The sequence below is a fragment of the Hemitrygon akajei genome, chromosome 14 (genome assembly GCF_048418815.1).
Source record: "Hemitrygon akajei chromosome 14, sHemAka1.3, whole genome shotgun sequence".
Lineage (NCBI taxonomy): Eukaryota > Metazoa > Chordata > Chondrichthyes > Myliobatiformes > Dasyatidae > Hemitrygon > Hemitrygon akajei.
This window is the reverse complement of record NC_133137.1, coordinates 67,644,227-67,667,139: the sequence shown is the minus strand read 5'-3', so window position 1 is coordinate 67,667,139 and position 22,913 is coordinate 67,644,227. Positions and strand designations below refer to the sequence as shown.

At 40.3% G+C, this 22,913-nt stretch overlaps 1 protein-coding gene across 1 annotated transcript in view; it reads right to left on the bottom strand.

Annotated features, from left to right (window-relative positions):
* lamb1a (laminin, beta 1a) overlaps positions 1-22,913 on the bottom strand; it is an 88,937-nt gene that overhangs the window by 40,877 nt on the left and 25,147 nt on the right. Inside the window, exons 11-23 of the mRNA XM_073066278.1 lie at positions 20,720-20,832; positions 17,005-17,084; positions 16,168-16,303; positions 15,929-16,087; positions 15,710-15,837; positions 15,457-15,577; positions 12,871-13,072; positions 10,670-10,813; positions 7,923-8,154; positions 7,672-7,835; positions 6,600-6,824; positions 2,479-2,696; positions 1,320-1,416 (exon numbers count right to left, since the gene is read on the bottom strand). Coding sequence (XP_072922379.1) covers positions 1,320-1,416; positions 2,479-2,696; positions 6,600-6,824; positions 7,672-7,835; positions 7,923-8,154; positions 10,670-10,813; positions 12,871-13,072; positions 15,457-15,577; positions 15,710-15,837; positions 15,929-16,087; positions 16,168-16,303; positions 17,005-17,084; positions 20,720-20,832 — 2,019 coding nt within the window. The remainder of the gene's footprint in view (positions 1-1,319; positions 1,417-2,478; positions 2,697-6,599; positions 6,825-7,671; positions 7,836-7,922; positions 8,155-10,669; positions 10,814-12,870; positions 13,073-15,456; positions 15,578-15,709; positions 15,838-15,928; positions 16,088-16,167; positions 16,304-17,004; positions 17,085-20,719; positions 20,833-22,913) is intronic.

The window sequence follows — 22,913 nt, the reverse complement described above, 5'->3', positions numbered from 1 at the left end:
TCTGAACCAAATTGAGCCCATAGACCTGGAGCCCGGAGCAGGCCCAAAGCCTCAGTCTCAATTTATCGCACAGCAGGGCAATTTGTTGCAAAGCTCGCAGAAACGAAGAGCATGGCAGCCAGAGCAGTTTTGCAGGCTCAGCGCTGTGGGGAGAGGAGTGAACGTGGTGGAAGAGTGAGCAGAAATAGCCTGGTCCTCACCCCTGGTCCCCACACCCTACCTCATTGGGCTATCTGGGTTGGCATTTAATTTGTCCAAACACTGGGTTGTGCCCAACACTAGGAACCGGGCCCTGCAGCAATTCGCTTTAGTGATGGAGCAAGTGAAGTTGAGTAAAGTTATCCCCTCTGCTTCAAGAGCCTGAAGATTGAGGGGTATTAACTGTTCCTGAACCTGGTAAGGAAAAGTCCAATAGATAACAAACTCCTTCATCAAAAATTGTTCGGGTGCGGTTGATATCTAAATGGAAGCAGAGTTGCGAGACAGAAACTAACAAAGCCTGCAGAAGTAGAGTCATTCGCAATATGCATCAGAGAACTACCACTTACTTCAAATGACTCTCTCAATTCTTTGGCACTTTGAGAAGTACAAATTCTTTTAAGTTACTGATCATTAACTTACCAAAGCCAGTTAAATTCACTCTGCTGTCAAGGTTAATACAGCAAGGCAACAGGACAAGGCAACATCCATTATACTTCAAAATAAACTGCTGGAACTCAGTAAATCGAACAGCATTTGTATTGACAAAGAGATGCGCCAATACTTCAAACCAGGATCTCACATAAAAATTGAAAACTCAGACTCTTACTCCAGAATCTTTTCACCTGATAGCCAAGTTGTCCTAATATATCTCCCAAATCGTAGGCAGCCATTTAATTGTATGGGAAATTCTACCAGCAGAATTTACATTATAATCTACGTTAGACAGTAAACATTGAGTCGCTCATACAATAAAGTCAGATAAAAATACTTCCAGTAATTTTCAATTTTCCCTTGAAACAATATTACAGAGTAAAATGCTGTATAACAGAGGTGATCTTGAATTTCTTTGAAGGTAGAACTGCTAACAAATTAAGCATTTCCAGTACTATGGATACACACACCTCAATTACATGAAACTCCATTTAAAAAAAGAAAGCAAATATCAATCATAAAAAAAGCCTACATTTTTAGCACCACCACAAAACCCATAGGACAAAAGGCGGTAGGGTTTTCATAGTCACGCACAAATCACCAATGTTTACTGAATAAACATGTCTGAGAATGTTAATCAGGAGAAACCACAGATAAGCACCGACATTCCATGCACAGCTACTTACTCAAACATTCCACATCAGGATCTCCCCAAAAGAATTCCTGGCAGTCGCTGCAAGTTCGTCCTCCAAATCCAGCCATGCACTGACACTGTCCTGTAAACTGGGGAGAAAAAGGTACCATATTCCATTAATATTCATTATTTTTGCTTATTTGCAGCCAAGTGTAAACCAGACAAACATCAAACCTCAAATTTTGGCGAATGTTTGACTTAAGGATCCACTGGTGTAACAACATCTGCAGCCTCACATTTCTGAAGTTCTACTGGTGTTTGCACTTTTTGGAGTTAATGTTAATTTTCAAAAAAGTACAGGTCTGAATTGTTTTCATATCAAGACAGTGATGACTTGGTGACCCAAATGCCATGGTTCTGTGTTACAACCATTCTGTGATTACAGCAGTGGATTTTCACCAACAAATGAATAGCTCTTAAACCTCCTTTCTCCTCACGCTCTCACCACCATCTTCGAGCAGCACCAGGGGCGGCGTGATAGCTCAGTGCTTAGCAGAACGCTTTACAGTACCAGTGACCCAGATTCAATTTCCATCCTCCCCCTGACTGCGTGGGTTTCCTCCGGGTGCTCCTGTTTTCTCCCATAGTCCAAAGGGGTACTGGTTAATAGATTAATCGGGTCATTGTAAATTGTCCCATGTAGGTTAGGGTTAAATCAGGGTTGCTGGGCAGCGAGGCGTGAAGGACCGGAAGGGCCCATTCCACGCTGTATGTCAATAAATAAATGTGTTTGAAAGTTTACATTTTACAACATCACACAGGAAGCTCACATTGGTTTGAATTCCCTGTGCAAAAAACAGCAGTAACCTGTCACATGGATGTTAATAGTTCAGCTAGTGATTTTCCGACACACACTTTCCAAGACAGTAAAGTACATTTATTCATGTCTACCACTTCCCTTTCATGATACTCCATAAAGTGCTTTACGACCAATGAAGTGTTCAGTAAATACACACATCATGAGAAATACCTCAAAGTCTAACTAAAAATATTTAAAATAGTATTAAAATATTGTATCAAGTCCCTTTCAGTCTTTTCCTGTAATCCTTAAAAAGGAGCACAATGAAAAAGAATGACATTTTTCTAAACTTACCGGTATTTTTTTTAGGTTCAAAAGACACTTCTGTGTTTAGAGAAGGAAATATTCTTACCTCATTACAGGATGATGTACGCGAGTGGACTTCATTGCAATTGCAGAGTTCACAACCAGTTCCACTTGCTAGCTTCCAGGTATTAGGTGCACAGTGATCACATGTCAGACCGACCACATTAGAAAGGCAAGGACACTGACCAGTGGTTTGATTACAATGGCATTCATCTGCAGAGGGGCACTGGGTCTGTACTGTCCCCAAGGAATTACAGACACACTCTGAAAATTAAAGCAGAGAAGCATTTTTACAGTTCAAATCACAAACTATAAATACCAACTATCCTCAAGAAAGAAAAGCAAAATTTGCAAATGTATATATACACACATGTAAGACTTTTGCACAGTATTGTATATAGGTTAAATAGGAAGGTGATTGGGAAAACAGAAATAAGAGTACTCAGTTTTGCAATTAGCTCAGCAGTACAGGTGTTATTTGGTAAATGAAAAGACATAAAATACGATACTGTGCAGTTAAGCAAGGCACATCATTCCCACATGATATTAAATGGAGGCACTATTTAAGCAGAGTATTAATTACAACTGTCATCTCTCCTTCAGTAATCATGAAAAAGTAAGGTATATTTAACTGAGTCCTTTGTGCACAATGGTGATGGCCAGCTAAGAAACCACACTTCAAAAGTAGTGTACGTGACATGACCCTCTTCCTTGTAAAATGACATTTGGGAAAAAGAACAAAAGAACCAACATTGTGTAAGATCATTAACTATTTTGGGGAGGAAGTTATAATTAATACTGGGCCACAAAGCTTTTAAAAACTGATCTACTTTATAATCCAAACCAATTTACAAGACAACCAATTTGTTCTTTAAGCTTGTTAAAATGACTCATAAAAGAAAACCCAAGTCATTTGCTTGAGAGACCTCACCTCCCTCTAAAGTTACCAACACTCTCCGCTTTACTCCCCCGTTTATATCCTCAGGGCAGTCTGAGCCCCTTGCCTTTTCCCTCCACGTGGCTACAGTGACTCCAACTTTCTGCACCCCATTCAGATTCCTGCTCTGCGACTTAGGTTAAAAAGAGGCGAGATAAACAGCTGAGACGGCACACCGAAAAATGAATAGAATTAAGTTTCTGCTGGAGATCTGTAACTCCAGCTGATCATTTTAATTACTTTATGCTTGAAGCAAAGATTGCAAAGAATGATTATTTTTCTCATTATGCAATCCCTCATTTGTCTTTGACTAGTTAACCAAACGCAATCAAACACAGAACCATCATCAGCAGAGCCAATGAAGCAAGTAGCCAAGAAACTTTTCAATTACTTCATCATTGTGTTCTGATTTTTTTTAAAATTAAGGGTGCTTATTGTCAAAGTTAATGTCTGCAAGAGGTCTGTGAAGCCACAGAGAACAAACAAATTGACCGGGGTATGCATATTTTCCTCACTCCCTTGGGAAACTCAATTGAATGTCAAGGATCATTAAAAACACCATGAAGAAAAAAGGGAAACAGTTAAGAATTGATGAAGGGCCTCGGCCCAAAACGTCGACTATGCTCTTCTCCAGAGATGCTGTCTGGCCTGCTGAGTTCCTCCAGAATTGTGTGCTTGGATTTCCAGCATCTGCAGATCCTAAGGATTTTTACAGGGGCACCATTGAGAGCATCCTGACTGGCTGCATCATTGCCTGGTATGAGAATTGTACTACTTCCCTCAATCGCAGGACTCTGCGGAGAGTGGTGTGGACAGCCCAGCGCATCTGTAGATGTGAACTTCCCACTATTCAGGACATTTACTGAGACAGGTGTGTAAAAAGGGCCCGAAGGATCGTTGGGGACCTGAGTCACCCCAACCACAAACTGTTCCAGCTGCTACCATCCGTGAAACTGTACTGCAGCATAAAAGCCAGGATCAACAGGCTCCGACACAACTTCTTCAACCAGGCCATCAGACTGATTGATTCATGTTGATACAATTGTATTTCTTTGCTATATTGACTGTCCTGTTGTACATACTATTTATTACAAATTACTGTAAGTTGCACATTTAGATGGAGATGTAACGCAAAGATTTTTATTCCTCGTGTTTGTGAAAGGATGTAAGTAATAAAGTCAATTCAACTTAAATAGATCTTTTGTCAGTAAAAGGATTAAGATTTTATGTCTACAAAGTTTACAGGCATGAGCATCCTTAAATCAACATTTTGTAAAAAGGGGTCGTTTAATTCTTCGCCAATTTAAACCTGCTTTGAATAACTACTAAACTCTAGAATAACTACTAAATATTAACAATCTAACAGATTTGACTCTTTTATGCCATTTACTCTGACACCCACCGTGTTGAAGATTATCCTGAGAACAAAGGTCAGGATATTAAAAACACAAGACTGGAAGTTTTTTTAAAAAAAGACAAACATTTAAAAGGAGTTTCTCTCAATCTTTGGATGCCTAATCTGTATTACGGAAAACAAAGGAAATTCAACGTCCAGATTGTGCACAGCAAACCCATACAAACAGCAAAGTGATAAGAATGGGTAATCAATTTTTCACCTATTCTTTAAAATGTAAATTTTGGGATCTTTTATATTCCTATCAAAGGGCGAATAAAGTCTCTGTTCGCCATCTTATTTGAAGACGGGACATCTCACAAAACTGCACTCTCAGTATGGCACTAAATTATTGTACTAAAGTCTCAATGTCGGAAAGTGTACGGTCATACACTTTGGTAGAAGAAATAAATGGGCAGACTATTATTTAAATGGGGAGAGAATTCAAAGTTCTGAGATGCAACGGGACTTGGGAGCCCTCATGCAGGATACCCTTAAGGTTAACCTCCAGGTTGAGTCGGTGGTGAAGAAGGCGAATGCAATGTTGGCATTCATTTCTAGAGGAATAGAGTACAGGAGCAGGGATGTGATGGTGAGGCTCTATAAGGCACTGGTAAGACCTCACTTGGAATACTGTGTGCAGTTTTGGGCTCCTTATTTAAGAAAGGATGTGCTGACATTGGGGAGGGTTCAGAGAAGATTCACTAGAATGATTCTGGGAATGAGAGGGTTAACATATGAGGGAAGTTTGACTGCTCTTGGACTGTACTCCTTGGAGTTTAGAAGAATGAGGGGGGACCTCACAGAAACATTTCAAATGTTGAAAGGCATGGACAGAGTGGATGTGGCAAAGTTGTTTCCCATGGTGGGGGAGTCTAATACGAGAGGACATGACTTGAGGATTGCAGGGCGCCCATTCAGAACAGAGATGCGAAAAAAATTTTTTAGCCAGAGGGTGGTGAATCTGTGGAATTTGTTGCCACGGGCGGCAGTGGAGGCCAAGTCATTGGGTGTATTTAAGGCAGAGATTGTTAGGTATCTGAGTAGTCAGGGCATGAAAGGTTACGGTGAGAAGGTGGGGGAATGGGACTAAAGGGGAGATTGGATCAGCTCGTGATGAAATTGCGGAGCAGACTCGATGGGCCGAATGGCCGACTTCTGCTCCTTTGTCTTATGGACTGGGATGTAAACAACTGTTCAAGGGTTGACAAGAGGTGAAGCATGGCAATTAGATAATAAACATCTAAAAGAGAAGGGTTACTGAAATGTAATCTTTGATGTAGAGCCCATATTTAGTTTCTAGTCATCCACAATGTGAACTTAGGTTAAAATAACCAATTATTTCAGTTTGTCCTCTTTTAGTATTCAGATGCGAAACTGTCACTGTGACTTTGGTTTTAGTAGGCCTCTGGTTTTCTCCAAAACTACCCACACAACTTAAAAGGCAACTGTACTTTGCAAATCTGCCACACATGCTCCAGGAGATGTTAAATCCTCCACAAACTGTAAAATAAAGCAAAGTTAGCACAGATGAGACCGTAAATTATATGAACAGGTGACAAAATATAAAAGGCTACAGAATCCTGGAATTGATGACAAGGCATACAAAATATGCTGCAGATATCAAGTCCAAAAAAAACCCAGTAAATATTGAAAATAACACTGGAACTCAATTAATTTATAACTCTGTTTCTTTCCCTTCTTCAGCAGCAATGCATTTACAACGCTTCACAAAATATTGAAACCTCAAGAAAATGTAATTAATTCAAGAGAATGCAAATAGTTATTCCATAATTCCTAAATCTGTGCAGTTTTAAAAGTGTTTTGCGTATCTTACTTATGCAGTTCTGCAGTTCAGCATTCCCATAGTAGCCAGGTTTGCAGAGGTTGCAGCTTTCACCTTCTGTATGATACAGGCACTTTAGACATTCGCCAGTGCTCTTGTCACAGGACTCTGGGTCAGTCACGTCGATGTTGTTGTTGCAACGACACTCCTGACAAGATCCTCTGGTCTCATTAGGGTTACCATAAAACCCAGATGCACATTCATCGCATCTAGCACCTAGAAGACAAAAGCATTAAATTGTTATAAACAAAAATATGAAGTGATCACCAAAGTGATTTTCACATTGTTGAAGTTACATGAAAACAGATAGTTGACAACAGTACAAATTGCAATTTTGCATTTTCTATTCTCTCCTCTTGAAGTCAGCTTATAAATTCTTGATGGTTGTTGTCACATTGTTAACTCTAGTTCTTCATTTCATCAACCTTTGAATCCCTGTGTAGTGATCCAATATTCCTCTCTATCTCAAATCTTCTGAATTTAGTCCCTCACCCACAGCTTTTGTGGTACCAATCATCTCCTTGCACTAACCAACACTCCCAGATCCCAGCATCAGAACCATATAGGAGCACAATCAGCCATTTCATCATGGCTGATTCATTATTCTTCTTAGCCCGTCTCCTGCCTTCTCATCATATCTCTTCATGCTCTGACTAATCAAGAATCTTTCCACTTTTCTGCCCTAATTATACCCAATGACCTGGCCTTTGCAGCCTACCTGTGATTCCACAGATTCACCACTCTCTGGCTAAAGCTTCATAACCTACACTGCCGGCATATTCTGCAATAATACTGGCATCAGATTCCAAATTTAGTTTCCTGCAGCCCAGGAAAAGGCAATTAGGTCATATGGACAGCTGTAGAAATGATGATACAAGTTCATGCAGACTTTAGGGCAATTCAAATACTTCAATATTCCACCCCAGTCTAAAACATCAGTGCTTATGGTTTCAAAGCATTTGGTTTTAAAATGCTAATGTCTGGTGGTTTAGATTAGATTTAACATTAACATTAGACTTGTTGGTCAACATGAAGTAACAGCCATCTTTGTTCTATCACGTACCTGTGTATCCAGTTTGACAGAGGCAAACAACATTGCCAGAATAAAGATCCTGATAACAGCCAGCAGAAAACTGTCGCTCACTACTTGGCCCATCTGGACAAGGACATGGGCGGCAATGGTCACCTGAGCCAAGTACAGGGTCTCCATAGTAACCTGCCAGGCAGCTACAAGAGAAAGAATGTTTTACTGAAGGCTGTTCAGTTCCATTTTACCCAGGATAACAAGCATGAATTAAAAGGGACTGTCAATACCTCTCACAGTTTTGTCCACTTGTATGATCTCTGCAGTTCAAACATTCGCCAGTTTCCAAGTCACAATGATCTGCATGTCCATTACACTGGCATGGGCGGCAACTAGGAAATCCCCAAAACCCAGGCTGACACTGGTCACATCGTTGGCCATAGACTCCATCCTTACACAGACAATAGCCGGTAGCTTGATGGCAAAATTCATTGATAGAACCTTCTAGATTACATTCACATGCTAAAAATTAAATGCACAAATAGTAAGATATAAAAAACTGTTGCTTTGATCTGAACAGCAAATTCACAATTAAAATTCATGACTAAATGTTCCTTTACTAAAGTGTAACAATAGAAATCTCCGGGACATCTACTTGGGAGGGTTGTTGCAGTGCAAAATTTCCCCAGAATTTCAAGGCAAAAATCAAGTTTTCTATTCATTCAGGATGGGTGGTGAGGTGGAGGTACATCTCTACAAAGGAGGTACAAGGTTCTCCTTCCCTCTGCTAGCCTGCAGGTCACCAGTGGGCAAAGTGCTTAACCCCCTGATTAGGCTCATGTGAAGCCATAGGCACAGGTGGTGGATGGTCGTATGAGCAGTTGGTGCATATCACAAATCCTGGTCATGCAACCACAGATGCAGACGGGCAGACAATCTCTGAAGAGTATTGGTAACAGCTGGGGTCACCCATCTTGTAAAGACACTGCCCTCAAGGTGGCAATGGCAAACCACTTCTGTAGAAAAAATTTTGGTAAAAACAACCGCGGTCATGAAGACCACGATTGCCGGACCCAGGCTGGACTGTCAAAGTTCTGAAAAACATACAAGTTGAAAACTGGCAGCCACCAGAAACAAAATTGGTTTAAATTATAAAGATGTTTTTAATTACAAAAAAAAGGAAAAAAGGAAAAATATTCAACTTTTCAGTAGTGAGATTTCTGATATGAGGAACACAAGAGTCTGGAGGAGTAGGCCATCCAGCCTCTTGAGTTTCCTCTACCATTCATTAGGATTTTCTACTGTGGTACTATGATGTAATATCCTGAAATCTATCTATTTTTGAATGGATGAACTCACTGATCAATACTTCACAGATGAGAAGAAATTTTTTTGGTGCTAATTGGTCTGTCCCATACTTGTGACTATGCTTTTCTGGATCTAAGCATTGGAACGTCCTCACTGTATTCAACCTGTTGAGCTCCATAGATATTTTCTAAACTTCAATGACATCTCCTCTGGATTCTTCTCAAACTCACAAGTCTATTTCTCAAACTTATCAACCCTGGAGCCAGTGGAATGAATTTCACTGCACTCTATAGTTAGTTCATTCCTTTAAGTATCCAAAAAGCTTACATCAGCATTAAATTCTTGGGCTAACATGCCATTTGCCTTCATCACTGCTTGCTGCACCTTCATTTTGCTTTCAACAACTTAAGCAAAAGGATAAGTATAAACACGAGAAAGTCTGCAGATGCCGGAAATCCAAAGCACCACACACAAAATGCTGGAGAAATTCAGCAGATTAGGCAGCATCTATGGAAAAGAGTAAACACTTGACATTTCGGGCTAAGACTAGTTCTAAGCACAGATAGTTTGCTTTGAAAATTTACCCAATCTCTTCATTCTGAAAAAAAAAAGCATTATGCTACATTCAAAAAACTCAAGAGCAAACAACAAACTTGATTTACTTCATATAAAAACTGTTTGCTCCCTAAATTTCTTAAATTGAGATATCACGTAGAGTGACGTAACTATCCCTCTCCAGATGGAGATCGTGATGGTAGTACAGCAAGTGATTGGGATTTTTTTAGTTTAAAATTTGTAACTATCCCCCACTCAGTCAACGTAATCAATACACATATCGCTGAAGGAGTTCAGCAGGTTAGGCAGCATTCATGGAGAGGAATAAAAAATTAATGTTTTGGATCAAGACTCTTTAGGCCTGATGAAGGGTCTTGGCCAATTATTTATCCCTCTCCATCGATGCTGCTGGACCTGCTGAATTCCTCTAGCATTTTGTGCATGTTGCTCTGGATTTCCAGCATCTGCAGAATCTCATATATTTGAAGTAATCAAACTTGTTTTTTTTAAAATATGTGCTCTTCTACAATCATGGGTTTTAATCATCGCATGCCATTTCCATTGCTTTAGAATAAATTTAATTTAGAAGACCTCCCGCAAACCCTACCCTACCTCCAATTCTTAAGACCAGAAGTGTGGGGGTCAGTAGACACTCACAGATATATGAACTCAACTGAATTAACGTCTAATGCATCTAAAGCTGCTCACAGATCAGAATCAATATTACCAGTATATGTTGTGAAATTTGTTAACTTTGCAGAAGTACAATGCAATACATGATAAAGAGGGAAAAAATAAATTATACTAAGTACATATATATTAAGTAGATAAATTAAATAAGTAGAGCAAAAAAAAACTAGACATAGAAAGTAGTGCGATAGTGTTCCTGGGTTCAATGTCCATTCAGAAATCGGATGGCAGAGGGGAAGAAGCGGTTCCTGAATCATTGCGTCTGTGCCTTTAGGCGACACTACCTCCTTCCTGATGGCAGCAATGAAAAGGGGGCATGTCCTGGGTGATGGTACCTTGGAAAGTACCTCTTCCTCCATCTCCCCCCCCAAACAGCACAGTGAAAAAGGTAAATAAGAGCACTGACCAATATGCTCTGAAAGCCCAAGTACAGATTAAAATGCAGAAGGATTAAATGCACCATTTGCACGAAAGCCCTACTTACGCCTGCAGCCACTAGGACCAAAACCGTATGTGGCGGGAGCACAGCGGTCACAGTTTCGGCCGACTACATTGGAACGGCATTGACACTGTCCACCATTTGGATTGCAAACAGAACTGAGAGAGCCTTGAGGGTCACAATTACATGCTGGGGAGAAAATAAATATATTAGGGCATCGGCACCACAAGGAAACTATCACTTCAGATCAGAATCTTCTGAAATGAAACCAATCTAACACTGCTGCTTACCTGCCCCAAAACTAATGACCTCCAAAGAAATCTTTTAAAAATTAAATATTCCTTTGATCCTTGTCATGCCAGTTTTAGTAACATGAGCAGTAAGGACTAATAAGGGCTTCTGAGCAAAATGCATCACTCTTCGCTTCCCCTTCCCATTATTTCAATTAAATTTTACTTTGCCTCAGGCATGGAATTTGAAATGCGACTTGAAAACTTAAGGTTTAAACAAAAGCCCTTATACTCCAAATTTACATACCTCCTCAAAGCATTCCTCAAGAGTCATGACCCATAACTTTTAAAACTATGCTGTTTCAACGAATACTGATAGCATCCCATTAAAACACTTATACAGAATGGTATCTGTCTAACTGGTCGGGTCCTCAACACGTTTATCTCCAAGTATATAATTACTGACAACTTTCATTTTATGAAGTTAAACAAATCTAACGTGGCTAAAGTTGGGGGGAAATTGCTCCTAACAGCACTAATTAAAACACAAACACTAAAAATATTTGCTCTATTAATACAGAATAAAATTCCACTGCAAAAATCTTTTAAGATCTCTTTTTCAGTTTTAGTTGCTTTTACAGAATCATGGTGTTTACAGCCGGTGGGAGGGGGGGGGGGGGTTTGTGGGAGTGAGGGGTGGAGTTTCTGACCACCTCAAGTTTCCTGTGTTAAATGCTCGTCCAGTTTCCTTATTTATATAGAGAAAAGGCTAGCAATCGGCAGTCATGGATTTCATAATTTAGTAACCCATTGAAAAGAAAATGTAGTCTAGACCTCCCTTTCCAGTTTCCCACACGCTTCATCCTCCACTGATTCTCTGACCAAGTAAAGCATATCTTTCATTACTAGTTCTGTCAACCTTTAAGCAACTTGGAAACCTTAATGACATCATCATTTTGTTACCCCGAGGGGGTTTTGTACAAACTCATATTACACCATCAACAAATCTTATGTTTAATTTGGTGCTAGAGACATCTTTTTAATGTCTAAATTTCCTTTCTATAATGGAATTGCCCGAACCTGATCCAGCGCTCAAGATACAACTTAGCCGTATTGACATCAAAATACAGTCGGCCCTCCTTATCCGCAGGGGACTGGTTTCAGGAACCCCCGTGGATACCAAAAACGCAGATGCTCAAGTCCCTTATTTAGCTGACCAGTGAGGTGGTCTTTAGGACCCAGCGAAACCCCGGACCTTATTTAACCTGTCTCAGTGCGGTGGTCTTTAGGACCTGGCGCAGCTCTGAATCCGCAGTGCTTCTGTTCACGAAAATAATCATGATCACGATTGAAAATAAAGTGGAAGTAATAAGCAATTGGAAAGAGGTGAAACGCCATCGGTCATCAGAAAAGCGTTAGGCTACAGTCGGTCAATGATTGGAACAATTTTAATGAAGCATGTGAAAGGCCCTGCCCCGATGAAAGCTACAATTATTACCATGCAATGCAGTGGTTTAATTATTGAAATACATGTGTTTGTCAAGTGTTTTATATGCATAGAAAGGTAAAATGTATACTATATACAAAGATAAACGTTTGACTAACTGACGCTAAATAATACTGGATGTACCTGTTCTGACTTCAAATCTGACTTAAAGACGGACTCAGGAACGGAACTCATTCATAACCCGGGGACTGCCTGTACTTTTAAATCATCGCTAGATTACTTATAATACCTAATACAATGTAAATGCTATGTAAATAGTTGTTATACTGTATTGTTTAGCGAATAATGACAAGATAAAATAGTCCGTACATGTTCAAACAACAAGTGCTGGAGAGAGAACTTCCGGGTTTTCCCGATCCGTGGCTGGTTGAATCCGCGCATACGGAATCCGCGGATAAGGAGGGCCGACTGTAATCACAGTTTTACCCCTGTGCCCCAACCCTAGTCCCAAACTCCAAGTGCAGGTATTCCACCAAATAACTGAAGAGAACAGTTTAAAATAGGCTTACGCAGAGCTCCTTCATGGATTATGGAAGAAATACTGGTCAGAATGCCTCTGCAGACATCAGTCATTGGAGTCTTGGTAACACTCTGACTGTTCTCAAGGCAGCGGTACCGCTGGAAAGTATCCCACATGCTGTTTGTGACAATCTCGCCCGATTCTCCTGTAGAAAATATATCCAATGACCTGCAGTGGGGCATGAGTACCAGCTGGAAAAATATTTGATAGTTGGTGAGTAAATAAAATCATCCAATTTTGCAGGAAGCATTTTTAAAAAATTAGCACATGGTCTAAACTGAAGAGAGTACACACCTGAGAAACATGAAAAGTAAGTAAGTAATGTACAACCAATTAGGAAAACAAACAGAACTGTGCGCTCTATTGGGAAGGGCAACAGCGGAGACCTCATCTGCAACACGTTTATGGTATTGGTGTCCTTTGGAAATCCAGAGGGAGTTTTTGAGGCTGGTACCAAGCTGCTGAGCATTGTGTGCATGCTATGTTTGCAGTGGAACGTGAGGTGACACTTGTGGACATCCCTGGGTGTGTTGGTTGGTGACATAAATGACACATGTCACTGCACACTTCCGTGTACGTGTGATAAACCTGAAACTCAACTTGGATTGAGCAGTTAGTCTCATGATAGAAGGCCAGATAGAATTCTATCAGCTGGAGTTCATGATGGTTACAGGGTAATTGACAGAAACATACAAAACTCTTTGGGGTCTTGACTGGGAGGGAAGTAGTAAGGACACGTCCTCCTATGGGAGAATCTAGAACTATTGATTACTGCTTAAAAATTAGTGATGATTCATTCAAATGGCAAAATTTTATCATCATCATCAAAAGAATTTGGAACCCTCATCCTCAAAAACAAGTGGAAATAGAGTCTTTGAATACTAGGGCAAAAGTAGATCAAGTCTAGAGATTCAATGAGCAAAAGTCAGTGAGTGAAGGCAGAAATGTGCGATTAGTGATATCTGCCATTACCTTACTAATTGTTCCTCTTTACACCTTGTGGCGCATCGGGTTACAACCTTGCCATTTCTTTAGCATTTTTGAGTTTTTTCATGAGACTGATTTGCTAGCTCGACGCTGAACCCAGCACGGACGGAAAGCGTGCAAGGAGCCAGTCAGATTCAAACCCAGGACCGCTCACATCGAAGTTTGACATGGATGCCATTACACCACCAGCTGCCTCATCTTACTAACGGCACTGCTAAATTTCTATCTCCTTGTAATGACGTTAAAATGAAAGTGTGACATGGCCATGCAAATTATAAGATTATTAATTTCAGAGTTCAAAGCAAAATTTGTTATCAGAGTACATACATGTCACCACATACAACTCTGAGTTTCTTTCTCTGCGGGCATACTTAGCAAATCCATAGAACAGTAACTGTAAACAGGATCAATGGACAGCAAACTGTGCAAATGCAAATATAAATAAATAGCAATCAATACAAGCATGAAATAACTAGATAAAGAGTCCTTAAAGTGAGACCATCGTTTGTGGCAACACCAGAAGTAGAATGAGTGTAGTTATCCCCTTTTGTTCAAGAGCTTGAACCTGGTGGTGCGAGTCCTGAGGCACTTCTCAGGCACTGAGGTACCCTCTACCTGATGGCAGCAGCAAGAAAAGAGCATGGCCTGGGTGGTGAGGAGATTCGATGATGGATGCTGCTTTCCCTCGTCACTGTTTCAGGTAGATGTGCTCAGTCGATGGGAAGGTTTTACCCGTGATGTACGGGGCTGATGTACTACCTTTTGTGTATTTTCTGCTCAAAGGCATTGGTCTTTACATACCAGGGCGAAATGCAGCCAGTCAGCACACTTCCCACCACACATCCAAAAAAATTTGTCAAGATTTTTGATGACATGCCCGATCTCTACAGACTCCTAAGAAAGTAGAGGCGCTGTGTTTGCAATTATATTTATATGATAGCTTCAGGAAAAGTCCTCTGAGATAAGTGACAACCCAGGAATTTAAAGTTTTTGACCCTCTCTCTGCCTCTGATCCTCCCATGATTACTGGCTCATGGACCTCCACAATTAGTTCCTTGGTCTTATTGACATTGAGTGAGAGGCTGTTATTACACCACTCGGCTAAATTTTCAGTCTCCCTCCTGTATGCTGATTCATCACCTCCTTTGATACGGCCCACAACAGTGGTGTCATCAGCAAACTTGTATATGGTGTTGGAGCTGTACTTAGCCTCACAGCCATAGGTGTAAAGCTAGCAGAGCAGGGGACTAAGCACACATCCTTGTGGTGCTCCTGTGCTGATGGAGATTGTAGAGATGTTTTAGCCAATCTGGACTGACAGGAGTCGACAGGTGAGGAAGCCTAGGATCCATGTGCAGAAGGGGGGTATTGAGGCCCAGGTCTTGGAGTTTACTGATTAGTTTTTTGACATTTTAGTAACACCTAAATCAGTAAACACTATATGATTAATGGTGTGATGCTGTGTTCATAACTTATTGCACATTTACCACAAGAGTAAAACCAACAGAACCCCAAAGGTTGAAATATTTATATCAGACATGCACTCAATTAAATTTAGGATTCCAATAATTATTTTAGTTATACCTACCGAATCTATGAAGATATAAGGGGTATCCATTTCATCATCTGAAGAATATTTTGTTAATTCTAACCGGATGGTGTAGTTTAGTCCTTTTTCGAAGCACACAGGCCGAGGAAGAACCACATACCTAGAAAAATATTACCAATGTCGAGAGTTAGTCAGCTACTGTAGATGAACAAGTCTCTGCTTAAAATCATTTTAGCCACTTCCAAATGGATTATTTTCCCCCCTTTACATATGTAATTATAATGATTCCAACCTGGATCCTGATGGTAAAGAGAAGACTTGGTTGTCATCATCAGGAATAGTATTCACACATCGACTGCCAGTATGAATCGCACCAGGTCTTAACACTGTTATTTTTGCCTCCTCCCAGTTTTTTGGCAGCTGAAAAGAAAACAAACCAAAAATCATATACATGCATAACTCTTTTTTTAAATAAAGATATTAAGCATGTTGATAAATGCAGCCTAATCACCTGTGGTTCGTAGCGAATCAATACGTCATATTCCATCGAATATGGAATGTCATTTATGTGGAATTCTAGATACGCTCCCTCAGGAACACGTCCAAATCCAATTCCTGTCCAGGTTGGAGATCGATCCTGTGGATATTGTCGCTGTATTACAGTAACTCCCTGCAAAGAATGCCACAGCATTAGACTGAAAATAATGAACATGAATGAACAGTTTGCCTCCGTCCACAGAACTAACTTACTGGACCCAGGTGAGCTCCCTCAGCCTCGTATGTGTAATGGTCCAGTGCAATAAAGTAAAACCCGGATTCAACTTCACTGCATCGACGCCCAGCCATATGCTCTTTACATGGACACTGGCCTGTCTCGGATGAACAACTAAAGCCAGAGAGAAAAAGTAATTTGCTTTTAACAACGTTGACAAAATCTTTGTGCAATACATCAAGTACTCTATCTAACATGCTTCGGCATTAAATTTCTACATGGACAGCTCATTTAAAGGAGGGATTAATGTGCAGATAAGATTCTGCAAATTGGCAGAAATGCACAGAGTTTATTTCCAAACTGCATTGCATGAATATTTAAGTTTGTTTTTGTCCCATGTTGAAGTTACTCAAATAATAGACTTCTCACTAGCAGCAGCAGTATCACAAAAGACAAACTGTCAAATCTTACAATACTCACTTAATTTGCTATTAAACAATTTTAATGCACATGGCAACACAAACTAGCAAATGCAATTCATGTGGATTAAGTATAAAATGTTCATGTGATTACTCTTGAAAATTGCTGACAGCTAAGCAAATTTCACTCAGAGTAACGTGTTAGGAATAATACAATATTTTCCTTTAAAATGCAAAAATAAATTAAGCTTTAATTTGTCAAGCGTTTATCACAAATATTAGAGATGGCAAAACATAGGAATTATCCAATTATCTTTAACTATGATAAGCAAAATAACCAGATAAAATAAAGACGTCTAGCTGTTTGAGATACCTAATTCTTATTCAAACTTCTACAATGATTAATTCATTGTGAACTCAAACTTTGTTGGTAAATTATTAAGAAACTAGTCTTACTCATTACTGTAGGAGCCCCCTAGGTCACAGTCACAAGGGCGACACCCATCCAGATCATTGCTCAGTCCCCAGTGCTGAGGCTGTAAAACAATAAATTCTTTTAGTTTTAAACTCATGTCCACATTTGAGCTACAAGAAAAAAAATCATGTATGTTCTAAAATCATGTGGTGCAACTCAAATCAGAAGAGTCAGAATCAGGTTTATTATCACCAGCATGTGTCATGAAATTTGTTAACTTAGCAGCAGCAGTTCAATGCAATACATAATATAGCAGAAAAAAATAAAGTAATAATAATAAGTAAATCAATTTACAGTATACGTATATTGAATAGTTTAGAACTGTGCAAAAAACAGAAATAATGTACATTAAAAAAGTGAGGTTGTGTTCACAGGTTCAATGTTCATCTAGGAAACGGATGGCAGAGGGGAAGAAGCTGTTCCTGAATCGCTGAGTGTGTGCCTTCGGTCTTCTCTACCTCCTGGTAACAGTGAGAAAAGGGCATGACCTGGGTGCTAGAGGTCCTTAATAATGGATGCTGCCTTTCTGAGACACCGCTCCTTGAATTCGCTGGAAAACTGCAAATGTCACTCCAGTCATCAAGGTAGAGAGGCAAAAGAAAGGAAATTATAAGGCCTTAGTCTGATATCAGCTGTTAAGGATGTGGTTTTGGGGTACTTGGAGGTACTGTACATGATAAAATAAGGATTAGTCAACATGGTTTCCTTAAGGGAAAATCTTTTCTGACAAACCTGTTGGAAGAAATAACAAGCAAGATGGACAAAGGAGAATTGGTCTTTGACAAGATGCCACACATGAGGCTGCTCAACAAGTTAAGTGCCCATGGTATGACAAGAAAGATACTGGCATGGGTAGAGCATTGACTGATTGGCAGGATGCAAAGTGTGAGGAAGAAAGGAAACCTTTTCTGGTTCACAGCCAGTGACCATGGGGTCTGTATTGGGACCACTTCTTTTTATGTTTCATGTCAATGATTTGGATGATGGAATTGATGACATTGTAGCCAAGTTTGCAAACGATACAAAGATAGATGGAGGAACAGGTAGTTTTGAGGAAATCAGAGAGGCTATAGAAGGACTTAGATTAGGACAAAGAAACGGCAGATGGAACAGTGTCAGGAAGTGTATGGTCATGCACTTTGGTAGAAGAAATGAAAGGGTAGGCAATTTTCTAAATGCAGAAAATTCAAAAATCTGAGGCGCAGAATTCCCTAAAGGTTAATTTCAGGTTGAGCCTGTGGTGAGGAAGGAAAAGAAGACTAAAATATAAAAGCAAGGATGCAATGGGTCTTTAAAAAGCACTGGTGTGGTCTCACTTGGAGTAATGTAAGCAGTTTTGGGCCCCTTATCTAAGAAAGGATGTGCTGACACTGAAGAGGGTTCAAAGGATGTTCACAAAAATACTTCCAGGATTGTGGTTTGTCATATGAGAAGCATTTAATGGCTCTGTGCCTCTACTCACTGGAATTCAGAAGAATGAGGGGTGACCTCATTGAAACCTATCCACTGTCAAAAGGCCTCTATAGAGTGGATGTGGAGAGGATGTTTCCTATGGTGGGGGGAGTCTAAGACCAGAGGACACAGCCTCAGAATAAAGAGATGTCCCTTTAGAACGGAGATGAGGAGGAATTTCTTTAGCAAGAGGGCAGTGAATCTGTGGAATTCATTGACACAGGAAGCTGTGGAGGTACATTTAAGATGGATTGATAGATTCCTGATTAGTCAGGGCATAAAGAGATGTGGTGAGAAGGCAGGAGTTTGGGGCTGAGAAGGAAAATGAACCAGCCATGGTGAATTGGTGGAGCAGACTCAATGAGCCAAATGGCCTAATTCGGCTCCTATATCTTATGGATGACAGTACATAAAAAGAATGTTTTATAAAAATCACATTACTGCTAAAATATAAAAAAAAACATCAATTTTGAACTCAATATGGGATCTGGTAAACAATCAAGTAATTTTTCAGTAACTCATTCGCTATGGACATTTTTGCCTGTTATCAAATACCGTGGTCTCTCATTATTGTACATTAAAAATAAGACGGTATAAAAGCCTTCATAATTTCACAAATCAATTCAAACTTTGATTTTTTTTTGAGGGGAGGAAATCTTTGAGGCACTGTTGTATTCCAAGTTCTGGATTATATGTTAAACAGACCCTACTTACTGCTTCCTAATAGAGTCAACGTGTTACAACATTCCACATACTGGTGTCTGAAAACCTACGGATACGTTTCCATCTGTACTGTTAAAACAATAAAAGTTCCACTGTATTGCACACTGTTCTCCTCACAACCCATTCTCCACCTTCCAGAAAAACACAACTCATACTGCAACATGGAGAGACTGATTAGTGAGTAGCTTGCCCATGAGACATGGGGCCCAGGGCTGTATCCCAGCGAGCATGGCATCGTGTGAGCCTTTGCTGCGAGTGATGTGTTATGATCCCAGCCCCACCCCTTCCTGAGAATCGCAAGATCGCTATTAATTCGGGTCTTGGACCCAGGAAATGAGAGAGAATCCTCAGAAAGACAACGCAACGGATTTGACCATTGTTTCTTGGAGACACCTTTGTGGATTGTGACCCTATGCTACGTGCCAGCTATCAGGGCTACGTGTACACCCTCGGGCAATGTGGGCTGGGGATTGTATCACCCCACCTTGATTGACATCTACAACCCTGCAAGTCAAGATAAAAGAGGGGCTGCAGGGGGCAGTCCCCTAGCGACGCACCAGAAGGAGACACCATCGCTCATCGCTCCCGTGATAACAGGAAGCTGTTCGGAAGCCACGTGTGGTCCGTTCCCCTAGCCTGGGGAACGAGTGGCTGATAACACCGAAAAGGATTTCGAACTGACAACGGGGAACCCACGTTCCCGATTCAATGGTTTGCGTCCAAAAAGACTGGCAAGTTTCTCTTCTCGCCAAAAATCTCTCTCTCTCTCTCTCCAACACGTGAAACCCAGCGGTCCCCAAAAGGCTAAAAGCCTGCATGAACTTGAAAGACTTTGATATTTCCATCGGACAATATTTTTACCCCTAGACAAAACGATAGAGCTACTTCTTATTGATGATTATTACTATACCCGCGCTTTAGATTGAGTATTGATGACGTAGATTATCTGAATGTTTGTATTAACCTTACTTTTGTGCCCCTTTAAAATTAAAAACATTTAAAAATAGTACCATCAGACTTCAGCGGACCTCTCTATCTTTGCTGGTAAGTGACCCAGTTACGGGGTTCATAACAGATGGCACCTCATGTTAATTTCTAATCATATTTTAGTGATATTAAGTTGAAAACTCATGTCATTCTTTCAAATCTTGTTCAGCAAATCCAAAGTTATTCCAAGCAGAAAATATTTTACTGGATTATCACCCATGTAATTCCCAGATAATTGTGCATTGTTATGAAAAGCAGGAATCTTGTGATTTTTCTTCCAGAGGTTTTCAAAGAACAATTATCTAAGTACATATATAGCATACAATCCAGAGATTCATCTTCTCCATAGACAGCCATGAAACAAGAACAACCACTGAATCTGCAAAAAGAAAAACTGTGCAAATGGCAACAAAAATTTGAGCAAAAATCACAGAATATAAAACACAAAATCAAAGGGCATATTTCAGGTCAGCTCTGTGCTCCCTACCTGACGTTCGCCCCGTTTTTCTACTTTTGCTTTTATATTTCACTTACCAGACATTGATCGCAGTTCTTGCCCATCACCAGACGTTTACAGAAGCAATTCCCTGTGACGTCATCACATGGAGATCCTCCAGGATGAGTTCCCAAATGGTTACAAGCACATGCTAAATGACCAAACAAAGCCATCGTCTCATTTAGAAAACTTTCAGCAGCAATCTAGAAAAGGTTTAAAATAACTATTGGGGCAGGGATGAAAATTTTAACTCTCAGCTGAATTTTAACCTTGGACAAAATGTATATTTATTACTTTCCTTTAACTTCTCGACAGCTTCTACTTATGTTAAAAACAGATGAGGCACAAATAAACATACCAATTACTACTCTATAACTGCAGGTCTGAGATATTGATCTTTTTAGCTGCAGAGTAACAGGGGCCTTTCCAGAAATGAACTTACATTAAGATTTTTGTTTACATGGTCAACAGTATTACTTAAGATTGTTTTTAAATCACAGTATTTCTGCAACCTGGGGCATAAGAGAGTGTAGTCACTATTACTAAGGAGAAGGTGAAAGATCTGAAAGTTGACATCACCAAGGCCAGATGGACTTCACCCTAGAGTTCTGAAAGAGGTAGGTGAAGAGATGTTGGAGGCATTAGCAATAATCTTTCAAGAATCACTAGATTCTGGAATGGTTCTACAAGGCTAGAAAATTGCAAATGTCACTCACTCCATTGTTTAAAAAGGGAGGGAGGCAAAAGACAGGAAATTATATACCAGTTAACCTGACTTCAGTGGTTGGCAAGATATTGAGTCTATTATTAAGGATGAGGTTTTGGGGTAGCTGAAGGAAAATGATAAAATAGACCAAAGTCAACATGGTTTCCTGAAGCGGGTATCTGGCCTGACAAATCTGTTGAATCTTTTAAGGAAGTAACAGGCAAAATAGACAAAGGAGAGTCAGTGGATGTTTACTTGGATTTTCAGAAGGCCTTTAATAAGGTGAAGCATGAGGTTGCTAAACAAAATTATATGGCATTTCAGGAAAGATACTAGCATGGACAGAAATTTACCCAACTAGCAGAAGGCAAAGAGTAGGAATGAAAGGAACATTGTCTGACAGGCTGCTGGTGACTAGAGGTGCTCCTTCAGGGATCGGTTTTTGGTCCACTACTTTCAACGTTCTAATGATCTGGATAATGGAATCAATGACACTGTGGCCTAGTTTGCGGGAGATACAAAGCGGAGGAGTCGATGGGATTGAGCAAGCAGGGCTGCTTGCAGAAGGACTGGACTGATTAGAATGGTCAAAGAAGTGACAGGTGGAACATAGTATAGGGAATTGTATGGTCATGCGATTTGGTAGAAGGAATAAAGGCTCAGATTTTCTAAATGGAGAACAAATTCAGAAATCCCATGTAGGGTCACAGTGCCATCAATTCCGTCATCCAGATCATTCGAACATTGAAAGTAGTGGATCAAAATCCAGCCCCTGAAGGAACACCACTAGTCATCAGTAGCCAATCAGACAATGCCCCCTTTGTTCACACTCTTTGCCTTCTGCCAGTCAGCAAATCTTCTCTTCATGCTAGTGCCTTTTCTGTAATATGATTCGCTTTAGATTAGCAGCCTCACGTACTTCACCTTGTCAGAGGCCTTCTGAACAAGGCGGCACAGTGGCGTAGTGGTTATCACAATGCTTTACAATATCAGTGACGCAGGTTCAATTCCCGATGTTGCCTGTAAAGAGTTTGTATGTTCTCCCCGTGACCACGTTAAGTCTCCTCCGGGTGCTCCCATTTCTACTCACGGTCCAAAGACGTAATTGGTCATTGTAAATTGTCCTGTGACCGAGCCAGGATTAAAATCAAGCTATTGTTGGACAGTGTGGCTCGAAGGCCCAGAAGGGCCTATGCCATGCACTCCTTCAATAAATAAATATATAAATAATAACTATGCCGGGGACTTGGGGTCCTAGAGTATGATTCCCTAAAGGTTAACTTGCAGGTTGAGTCAGTAATAAAGGCAAGGGTTAACATAGGAGGAAGGCTCTGGGCCTGTACTCACTGGAATTGAGAAATGGTAGGGGGGGAGGCGGATTTTATTGAAGCCCACGGAATATTGAAAATGGACCTGGAGAGGATGTTTCCAATTGTGGGGGAATCAGAAGCCACGGCCTCTGAATACAAGGGTGTCTCTTTAGTACAGAGGTGAGGAGAAATTTCTTTAGCTCGAGGGTGGTAAAT